At 37.4% G+C, this 11052-nt stretch overlaps 1 protein-coding gene across 1 annotated transcript; it reads right to left on the reverse strand.

The window, feature by feature from the left end:
* On the reverse strand, positions 3685 to 10618 carry LOC109839620. The gene is made up of 4 exons (XM_020408118.1): positions 10516 to 10618; positions 10151 to 10415; positions 7693 to 7872; positions 3685 to 4560 (listed from the first exon to the last, which is right to left on the reverse strand). Exons 2-4 carry the CDS (start codon positions 10358 to 10360, stop codon positions 3901 to 3903), a joined length of 1050 nt encoding a protein of 349 aa, XP_020263707.1. The 5' UTR covers positions 10361 to 10415; positions 10516 to 10618; the 3' UTR covers positions 3685 to 3900.

Consider the following 11052-nt stretch of genomic DNA (forward strand, 5'->3'; position numbering starts at 1 on the left):
GCGGTTAGCACAATTCGTTTAGCACTCGCCCCCGAGATCAAGTACAATGTTATGCAAGAGACCACACCAAGGGGGCTGTGGAAAAGGCTCAAGGGGATTTATGCGTCGAAGTCGATGACAAACCGATTGTGTTTGAGGATTGAGCTTTATTCGTTGAAGATGGAAGAAGGTACTGCAATTCAAGACCACATCAATGCCTTTAATCAGCTAGTTTGCCAACTTATGAATATTGATGAGGAGATTAAAGAAGAAGAGCGGGTGCTACTCCTATTGTCTTCCTTACCAAAGTCGTACAAGCCGTTAGTTCAGACGATAATTGCAGGGAAGTAGACTTTGAAGTTCGACGACGTGACAGCACTCCTACGTGAGAATGAAAGAATGATGGGAAAGGAGAGCGCATTTAATGGTGGTGAGAGTGCACTAGCTTTTGAAGGTTCTAATCGAGGGAGGAGTACGGGGAGATGTGACAGTTATCGAGGAAGGTCAAAATCTCGGGCCCGAGACGACAGCGAAAAGGAGTGCTATTATTACGGAGAGAAGGGTCACATTCAGTTCAGATGTTCCCAGATGCGTGATGATTTAAAGAGTATTAGACAGATGAAGTTTTAAGAAAATGGGAAGAAGACAGACTCCTCAGTGGTTGTGTGTGATGAAGATATGGTTTTATTGATACAGAGTACAAGTACTGAAGCGATTAACACTTGGGTGTTAGATTCTGCAGCCTCTATGCACGTTTGCAACAACAAAAATTATTTTAACACATTGAAGACAGATAAAGAATTTGACGACGTGATTGTTGGAAACAACGAGAAGATGAAGGTTGAAGGTGTTGGAAGTGTTCGCATCAAGCTTCACACTGGGAAGGTCAGAATTCTTCATCATGTGAGATATGTGCCGACATGTGGTGCTAATTTAATTTCGCTAGGTGAGATGGCATCACGTGAGTATAAGTATGTGGGTGAAGGAGAGTGGTGCAATGTGTATCGAGATGGTGATTTGATTTTTCGAGGAAGGAAGAATAGCAATCATATTTGCTATTTAGATGGGCGATCCGTTAATGGTGCAGACTACTCTTCTCAGACTCTTGTCCACAAGGGAGAGGTGAAGAACAAGAAAAAGAGAGTGAGTTTTTCTGAAGTCGTTGAGACACTTGGAGATTTTTCGTCGAGGGAGGATATGTTGGGTATCTACTCAAACTCCAAGTTGGGATAGAGTTTTTAATTCTTTGTATAACTTCATGAGAATTAGATAAGGTTAGAGATCTATCATGATTAGGAGTTTGGGTTCCATCATGATTGGGAGTTTGAGTCTTATTCTAATTAGGAAGTTAGACTAGAGATAGGGTTTTGGTTTCTCTATATATATCCTTCTATTGTTAGAGAAAAAAAAGAAGAAAAAGATGTGTAGAGAGAGAGAGGGTTTGACAGTCTTTATCCGTGCAAAAGATTGTAATTTGGAGGTGATAGTGGATTGATTTTGATCCCGTGGTTTTTCCATGTTGAGGGTTTTCCACGTTAAATTTTACGTGTTTACGAGATCTAAAAATCCCTACATTTATAAGTTGTAAAATCTCACGGCCCTTTTAGAAGAACAGATAGTTTCTGTTGCTTCTCTTTTTTTTAAAAGATCTCAAGTTTGAGATATGCTCTTTGCAAGCTTGTAATCTTCTTTAATATAAAGGAAATTATTTGTGTGGCTCTGTAGGCAAGTTGTCGAATCTCGTTAAAACTCGGTGTTCTTTTTTCTTGTAATTATTTATTTTGCCGTGATTTCTTCTTTCTATTGTCTTAACACAAGATCCGGTAGGATAAATTTCGCAGATGGTTCATATTTGATATGTGGTCGAGTAACTTGAATTCCCTAACAAGCGATTGGGATAGTATTCATCTAATTCCATGGACCGCTTAAAGGTTTGTTATCCAGAAAAAAAATGTCAAAATTTTCATATTGATGTTACTCTGACAATTTAGATCCCGAAATTTAGCATAAAAGTTTCTCTCTCATTTATTTTTCTATAACTGATACTCTTTGAACAAAATCAACGTCAACTTTCTTGCATTTTCACGTATTATTACATTATCAAAATAGAACTTCACAGTACCGAAGTTAATAAGGTTTAAAGCTTTAGGGGTAAGAAAAGTGCAAACAGCACTAGAAACAATAATCCTTCAGTCCCTAATATGATCAAATAAAAAAAAATATGTCAAAATCATGTTATTATACTAGCTAAAACGTTGGTGCATCAATGAGCAACACAATTTCCAAGATATTATTGCAACAAGGGAGGCGCTACATGCCCACCCTCGGGCACACCTCCGGCCACCCCCCACCCTCCCTCTAGCTATAGTGTAGGAGGCCCCACTTAAGATTTTTTTAAAAATCTCAAATGGGGTCCCCTGCATTGTAGCTAGAATGGTGATGTGGCCGAAGGTGTGCCCGAGGGTGTGCCTGTATCATTTTTCTTGCAACAATATTCAACTACGCGATGGGATTCCAACTGTATCGTACACAGACCACCTAAGCAGCCTTGGGTATGCAAAGCATGAAGATAAAATAAAAGATTTGCACGTCATCTTTAGGTGTTGATGCAGTATTTTTAGCTGAGAACATGATTTTCCGACAAATTCTTTTTTCTTTTTTCTTTTTAATTTGAAATAGGGAACAAATGCTGACCCAACAAGCCTCGCTGTAATTAAAAAAAGTACAGCAAACAACTGTTGCTGGATTCTTTCAAGTTGTAGAGGTGCTTGTATCTTATAGAGGGAAGGGATGCTCTTTGCTGTCAGATAAAATGATTTTTATGCTGGATTCCTTTAGGAAACGTGGGACCCATCGAAAGCTGTAGAATTCTGATAAAGGTTTAAGACAGGAGGGAATCAAAAAGGACACTTGTGCCTGCATTAATAAGCTAATTTGAGTTGGATTGATGAGCTAAAAATACAAAGATTTGAACAATAATAGAAAGCCAAGAACAATAAGACAGCAACTTGTACATAGCTCAATGGCAGAGAGGAGGCGCACTCCTCTGCAGAAAGATGCTTTTATAACAGCTGTGACAATTCACAAAATTAAATTATTCCCCTCTTTTATTTTTAAGGATAGCCAAATAATTAACATATGATGCCTCCATAGAGTTCAATGATGTTCATTTGTTCCTGGAAATTTCGTATATAAAAAAGGGTAACAAAGAACAGTCAAGTCTACACAAATATTATCTTTCATCACAAAATATAACTTGGATGCAAAAATATATCAAATCTAAAGGGCTAAGAATATCTAATCATAAATTAATTGACCAGGACTTTCTCAACCTTCATTATTAATAGAACAGGTTTATTTTCATGCCATCACCACAAAAGTTGGTGCCGTTGGTGCAGCTAAGAGAGAAGAAAAAGAAAAGAAAAGAAAAAAAAAACTATAAAAGGCTTCTTGTTTTGCGAGGATCAGTCGATCATCAAGAGAACATAGATAACAAAATATACCCCAAGCTTTTCAAAGTTGACGGTGAAATGTTGCGGTTAACGTTTTGGAGGACTCTGACGCTGAATAGACCAGATAAATGCAGTACGCAATTTGGGCTTTTTTTTTTAAATTTTTAAAATGAACAAAATGAATGCTCTTAGTCTGCATTTTGCCCATTAAAATGCAAAAATTAGCCAACTAGAAAAATGAAGACTAACAGAGTTTTTGAAGACGGAAAACAAGCTCAACCTCAAAACGCCTTGCACGTATCTTACACACGCGTACAGTCCACCACCTGTACTTTACACCACAACTCCACAGGTACACTGATTATATACAATTTCTAAACTTCCTGAGATATATCACAGAGTCCAAAACTTGTAGACTAGTAAAAGCACAAACTATGGGGAAAAACAGGAAAAACAACAAACTTCACCGCTAAAAGGAAAAACCAAGCCAGATAAACAACCGATCAGCGAGCCTGATAACTCGTGGAGCCAACACCCGCGCAACACTTGGCAATGCCGGAGAAGTGAGTGTTCCGAGAATAAACCAGTTAACGCTCAGCAAAGCAACAGCATCAGAAGCTGGTTTGTTCTTTATAGTCGAAAAGAACTGAACAACGCTGTTAAGAGACATCCCTACCACAGTGAAGAGAGCAGCTACGAGGGGCATACAAGGGTCGTCAGCTTCATAGATGATCATGCCCACAATGAAGGACAAGATTGAGCTGAAGAGGCTCCGTGATAGAGCAACAACCCTTCGCCGTTCCAATATTTCATCGACTATTACATCCCTCGACAAGTTTTGGGTTGTGTATGGAGTAAGAGGAGGTCTATTAAAAGCGGACTGTTCTTGAGATTTACTTTTCACTATATCACCCCATGAATCTCCCTGAATTAGGATGTCTTCGGGATCAGTGCCAATGCCCTTGTAAGCTGCTGCTCCAGTGGAGGGATGCCCTATATTAGTTGAGTGCCCGACAGGAATGCCCTCGCTGCACAGGACCAATCTTCTCGTCGAGCGAGATCTATAATCCCATGGGGACTTTCCATGGATTTCATTCAACCGCGAATTTTCTTCTTTAAGGTCCTGCAGCTGTCATAATAGGGAGATAGTTTACTTACATGTTTACTGTTTAAAAATCATATTATGTAAAGATGGGTGACTAATGAGATGACAATGCCCTATTGCATGCCAATGGATGGTCGAACCTATGAGGTCCTAATTAACAATACTGCCAGTTATACAGCTACTGATAATTTGATATTCCACATATAACTGTTTCCAAACAAAATTAACGACCAACAGAAAACAGATAAATAACCACATCTATTTTGTTTCCATGCTCTAATGAACATATCTGTGCTGTGAATGTCTATGGGCACTGAAAAAACATATAAAAGAATATTTTCGTGTGCCTTGGAAAAAGAAAAATCTTCTTGTGATATGAATAACCAGAGAGCCACTACTATCAATAATAGCAAACACTCCAGGTGTCTGGCAAGCCAGTGTTTTGGTTTCTCATAAACTGTGCTAGAATACCTTAGGCCTTCCCATTTTACTCCCCATATCAGAAAGGAATGCAGGGTGCCTGTGACATCAATAGGTAGACTGCTCTTTATAGAAGGTACCCTGTGGCTAAACATAGAACAAAGACAAGGTCAAACTGTTAAAGATTGATTGTTGCAATCAAGTTCAACCTAAAAGAGCCAGGTTGTTCAGCCTACAGCTGAAATTTACACTTCATGACTCCTATACTCATTAAATTGTTCTAAAGACAATGCATGAACAGTCAGCTTCCAAGCATTTTCTGAACTGAAGTCAATGGTCTCTAGGAAATTACCTATTTAGTAGAGACTTAAGATTGATTGTTGCAATCAAGTTCAACCTAAAAGAGCCAGGTTGTTCAGCCTACAGCTGAAATTTACACTTCATGACTCCTATACTCATTAAATTGTTCTAAAGACAATGCATGAACAGTCAGCTTCCAAGCATTTTCTGAACTGAAGTCAATGGTCTCTAGGAAATTACCTATTTAGTAGAGACTTAAGATTGATTGTTGCAATCAAGTTCAACCTAAAAGAGCCAGGTTGTTCAGCCTACAGCTGAAATTTACACTTCATGACTCCTATACTCATTAAATTGTTCTAAAGACAATGCATGAACAGTCAGCTTCCAAGCATTTTCTGAACTGAAGTCAATGGTCTCTAGGAAATTACCTATTTAGTAGAGACTTTAAGCTATCCCAGGGAACCACTCACAGGTGAGCAGTAAAGGTTACGTTGAAACTCAAGTCCGTGGTGCCTACAAACTTACCCATTTAGCTTAGAAGGTCTGTCAAGTGCATGTAAGATATCCTATTATGAGGAGATTTGCCCCACCTAGCTCCCTAGCATGTCTGTGGTGCCTACAAACTTACCTATTTAGCTTTTATTGATTTTATGACTTGGGATTTTTGGTATTCTTGTCTATATATAGTATCTAGCTTATATGGTTTGTCTACTATTTTCTTCAATACACAGCACAAGGAATCCACAGATTGTCTTGTTAGATATAAGTAAAATTTTCATCAAATCATTTTCGCCTATAAACAACTTCGACAGAATAAATGACTATTACCATACTGAAGTACACAAGAAAGAAAAATCATCACCTAGCGGAAAACGAAGAGAAAGGGAACAATTAATTGAAGATGAGATATTGGAGGAAATTGAACACATTCATAAACAAAATGCCAAAAGTAGTGCACATATATGCATTCATTTTCCTCCAGGAGGAAATTGAACACATTCATAAACAAAATGCCAAAAGTAGTGCACATATATGCATTCATTTTCCTCCAATTCTTACTTTCAGTATCCCCGCACTCGCCCCTGAGCTCTTGATTATGGTACAATTGAGCAGTTGAAGGTGAGATATTGCAGGAAATAAAAAAAAATGCATCCTCCCAGAGCTCAACCTAATGCAATTATATTTGATCGCCTCCAATCCTCATATTCAAAACCCAATATTCACCTCAGCAAGTTTTAGGTATGTATAGTGTAAAGCCATTGAAGACGAGATGTTGGAGGAAACCAAACCCGTCTTTTTAGTTTGTAACGGGTTCAGTTTCCTGCAATACTCACATTCAATGTCTTCAAGCTCTCAATCATTAATGAAGGCTCCAACGAAGGGATATTTATAGCTGTATTTGATAGTACTAGTTAGTTTAACAACATGCGTTTTGATGTTTGCTGTGGATGCTAACATGAGAATTGTGTGCTCTCTGAGCATCTGGAAAAACAACAGGAGTTGTTAACTAGTAATTCAGTGGCTGGTGAGAGGGCTGGTCCTAAAAGATGAGGGATCTGCTTCCCCAACTTAATTTAATAAAGACATTATTTTTTATCATGAAATAACATGATATATAATATTTGATACACAGTGGGAGATTTTCTTATGTATCTTAATGCACATTCAGTTATTTTGACATACATTCAAATGTTTCAAATAGCTTAATATTAATCATACCTGTATCAAAATTAAAGTAGACGGATATGGGTATCAGACTTTTCATAATACAAGTAAAGAATCTTGTGCAGATTGTATTACTTTTGTTTATTTGCATCTTATGTTCATTTCAGAAAAGGACTCAAAGATAATAAAAATAAGTCATATAACACCACTAAAAATATTTGAAGTAGAGCAAGCTACTGCTTCTGACTGGTCTACAAACACAAGCTGCTCCAAGCTGCGCGTTATAGTAGGGTTCTTTAACAAATTAATCACCAACAATTAATATTTGCCAAGAAATTGCACACAAGTCAAGAAGGAGATGTAAGTCTCCTAGCAACAAGAAAATTACAACATAATTGAAGAAATTAAAGAACTATCGCAAAGAAATTATGGGAAAAAGTAAGCTTAAACTAATTTATCAAATAGTTTAAACAAATCATTGCCCTGATCCTGCTAATATTTTTTAATCTGACTTACTCAACAAATTACAATTTGGTTGCTTACCTAATTTCAGAATGTTACGTTAAGTACCTGATGTCAGAAATCACAAATCTGTTAATGCACCATTTGACAACCTTTCAATTATTTCTGTTCATCTTATAAGTTTTAACAAATTTGTCAACTCAAATGCATCCTATTCATTTTGAACCAACACCTGCATATCTTTTTAAGTTCAAACTCCAGCATCCAGTTCATATCAACACATTAGAATATACATCAGCGCAGACTCACCTCATATTCTAGCTGATCAATTCTGGAAAGAGCTTTTTCATGATCCTCCTCAATCTCCTCAAATATCGTCTCAATAACCTTCCGCTCCTTTATAGCTCTCTGCAGTCGTTGCTCAAGATCCTTATTTTCCCAAATGACGTTTTCAAATTGTATTTGCAGCTCTTGCAATTGCACCTCTAGCTGTCATAATGAACACAGACAATTATAATGCCAAGATAAATAAATCACCTACTAGAAATAACCAAAGATCTGCATTAATTACAAGCAGAGATATAATGAGATTTCATGCAGCAACAAAATGTAATGAGCATGGGAGATGTTATGACAAGGATGCAAATAGAAGGCCCCAAATCCATAGACATGCATACATTCAATGAAAAACACAGAAGAAAAGGAGGTTCTTCTTATAATGCATCTCGCTATCATATTCACACACTAACATATAAGTTCGTCCCATCCCAAATAAAAAAGGGAGCCTGCTTAAATTTTAAAGTCCATATATAAATACATCTCACCAAAGAGAAGTACCTGCTTAAAATTTCAAAGTATAAATGTCCACATTATGAGTTATTCATCATTATATTCAACATGAAGTAAGGCTTTGCAGTATATAAACAATAATAAAATAAAAAAAAGTTTACCAAGTTTTTGTAACCAGCTCTCAAGTAATGTCAGTACTCAATGAGTTTGTTAAGAATTACTGTCAAAGGTAGATTTCAGCATAACAGAATAGTGGTCAATTTGATGTTCAAGTGGCAGAAAAAGGCAGGGCAGCTTCTGTGACCATGTATTTAAGCTCATGCAAAGAAGAACAATCATCTAAATTAACCCTATACTAGAAATGGGACAGGCTACTATATGGTAGTAAACTTGTCAATAACGATTCATATTTTTATACCCAAATGACTTCACACGGAAAGTATGAATGACTTATCAACAGGTGATACTGAATGACTGAATTTTTTTATGCCTATAATAGTAGTTAATCACATGCCTGGTTGGGTGCAGAGAGGGAGTGGGATTCTAGAACAGAGATAATATCATGATATGACTATGATATCAATCATAATAGAGGATTAATCTTACTAAACCATCTATATGTAAATAAAAACATTGGCAAAGCAAAGCAATATATTACGTATAATAACTTTCAAAGGTTAGGTATGCAAGACCATACTTAAAAACAAGCAAAAGCCACATGTGAAATACTAATTTTGTGAAGATGATCAAATAAAGTATGAAATCGACTTTGTAAAGGGTTTGTAAAAAGTAATCTTCTAAAGTTACACTACAGATTTAGGTTTCATGAAATACAGCTTGAGGAAACCATGAGAAAATTCCAACTCTTCTGTTAATGAATTTTAAGTATAGTTTTAAGTTTTTATGGTACAAAGATTAGACTTCATTATTGAGTTTGACAGAAACTAAATCAATACTCTCTTGACAGTCATATATATGCAGATTGAATTAGATTTGACCCAACGACCTAGGTTACATAAAACCTTTTTTACCATATGGTTGTCTTCCTTCTTCTCGAAATATTAGATAAGAGGCCTTTGATGAGACCAAGAATCCGTAGGTACTAGACAGAGTGGCATAGTAGCAGAGGACAATGCAAAGAGGTGGATTTTCTTAGTATATAGGCAACAGATTTTTTCCCCCCTATTTCTTCCCTCCTTTCTTTCGTATTCTTATTTTTTCACCCTCCCTACCCAAATCACAACCATCACCACAATGAGAAGAAAAAGGATGCACCCTGCCATAAAAAATGCAGGTAGTAACCATAAGTATAGAGACGGCCAGAAAAGATACGAGAAAGTGGCAACTGTTAAGGTAGCGGATTCTATCGCAAACAGATATAACATACTAATCTAGCATTTTCAAATTTGGGTCCCACGGTGAATTTACACCTGCAAGCTCATGCTACTGGTTGCGGGAGTGCTCTTCGAGATATGGTCAGACACAGCTAGTCGTCCAGTAGCTAAATGTCACAACTGGTAAGGTGATGGTCTTACACTCATCCCAAATGCTAAATGTGCTCTTGCCCAGAACGGAAGTTATAGAAACAGTAAAGCTTTACGTATAGCATAGGTAAACAGCAGATAACATATTTTTAAAAAAAAAGAATGACGACACACTATTGTCTTCAAATGTCCAATATTAAGCTCCCCAGCTCTCACACAACTACACACCTCTTTATCAAAAGGAAAGACACAAAAAAAACTTAGGCAAAAAACAATCAAATAAAAAGGAGAATTCTGTGGCCTAGAATACACAATACAAGTGCAGACCTCTAATGTTCGGTTTTCTAAAAAAAATTCTCGGTACAAGACTACTGAAAGAGTAATTCTTGTTTATGCCCCATTCACGCAAACAATTACCCAAAAAAATGAAATTCGATACAGACTTTGTATATTAAATTTCAATGCGGAGGCAGGCAAGGGATACGAAATCTCACCGCCCTTTCCCTGTGCAGAGCAGTCACGATCTTCACAGGCAGCGAAGCAAACACCACGATCCAAACCAAACCCCTCCAGCACAACCCCACATGGAAATCAACAACACCCCTCACGAAATTCCACCACGTGGCCGTCACGAGGCTCACGCTCCTAACGCCGGCCGAGACGACGAGGCCCATCAACGCGAACGGCTTCGCGATCAAGTCCATAGATGCCTTTAACTAGCTCCAACTCACGCTCCAGGGTAAAAATCCAATCTTTTAACTGCGTAATCACAAAAAAAAAATCATCATTATAAAAAACTCTAAAACCCTAAAACCCTAGAATCCAATTACGAGAGAGAGAGAGAGAGAGAGAGGCTCACCGAAGTGAAACGGCTACGTAACAGACGAGATCATCATTATAAAAAACTCTAAAACCCTAGAGGGAGAGATTTGAGGTGTAAACCCTAAACCCTAGATCGTAGTCCCTAGAATCCAATTACGAGAGAGAGAGAGAGAGAGAGAGGCTCACCGAAGTGAAACGGCTACGTAACAGACGAGATCATCATTATAAAAAACTCTAAAACCCTAGAGGGAGAGATTTGAGGTGTAAACCCTAAACCCTAGATCGTAGTATTTTATTTCTAACCACTCCCAGTTAAAAAATCCCATTTAAAAAATCCAAATAAATCCCAGTTAAAAAATTCAGCACTTCTCTCCACTCCCAGTTAAAAAATCCAAATAAATCAAAGTTCCCTTCTTTGAAAAGTCCCATGCTTTTATTCCATTATAATTATTTTCTTCCTAGGGTTTCGTCACGAATAAAAAACTAAAATCAAGTCAACGTTTGCTTGAATTTGGTCCCCAAATTAATGGAAAAAATAGCGCCCAGGATCACTCAGACGGAGAGATGAGCGTCG

The sequence above is a fragment of the Asparagus officinalis genome, chromosome 4 (assembly GCF_001876935.1).
Source record: "Asparagus officinalis chromosome 4, Aspof.V1, whole genome shotgun sequence".
Taxonomy (NCBI): Eukaryota; Viridiplantae; Streptophyta; class Magnoliopsida; order Asparagales; family Asparagaceae; genus Asparagus; species Asparagus officinalis.

Bases quoted from the DNA above. Each gene is read 5' to 3' on its own strand.
- LOC109839620 (XM_020408118.1), bottom strand. From the start codon at position 10,360: ATGGACTTGATCGCGAAGCCGTTCGCGTTGATGGGCCTCGTCGTCTCG. The intron at 7,873-10,150 runs GTGAGATTTCGT...TCATTATGACAG, and splicing joins CTCTGCACAGGGAAAGGGCG to CTAGAGGTGCAATTGCAAGA. The intron at 4,561-7,692 runs GTGAGTCTGCGC...CTATTATGACAG, and splicing joins TTGATCAGCTAGAATATGAG to CTGCAGGACCTTAAAGAAGA.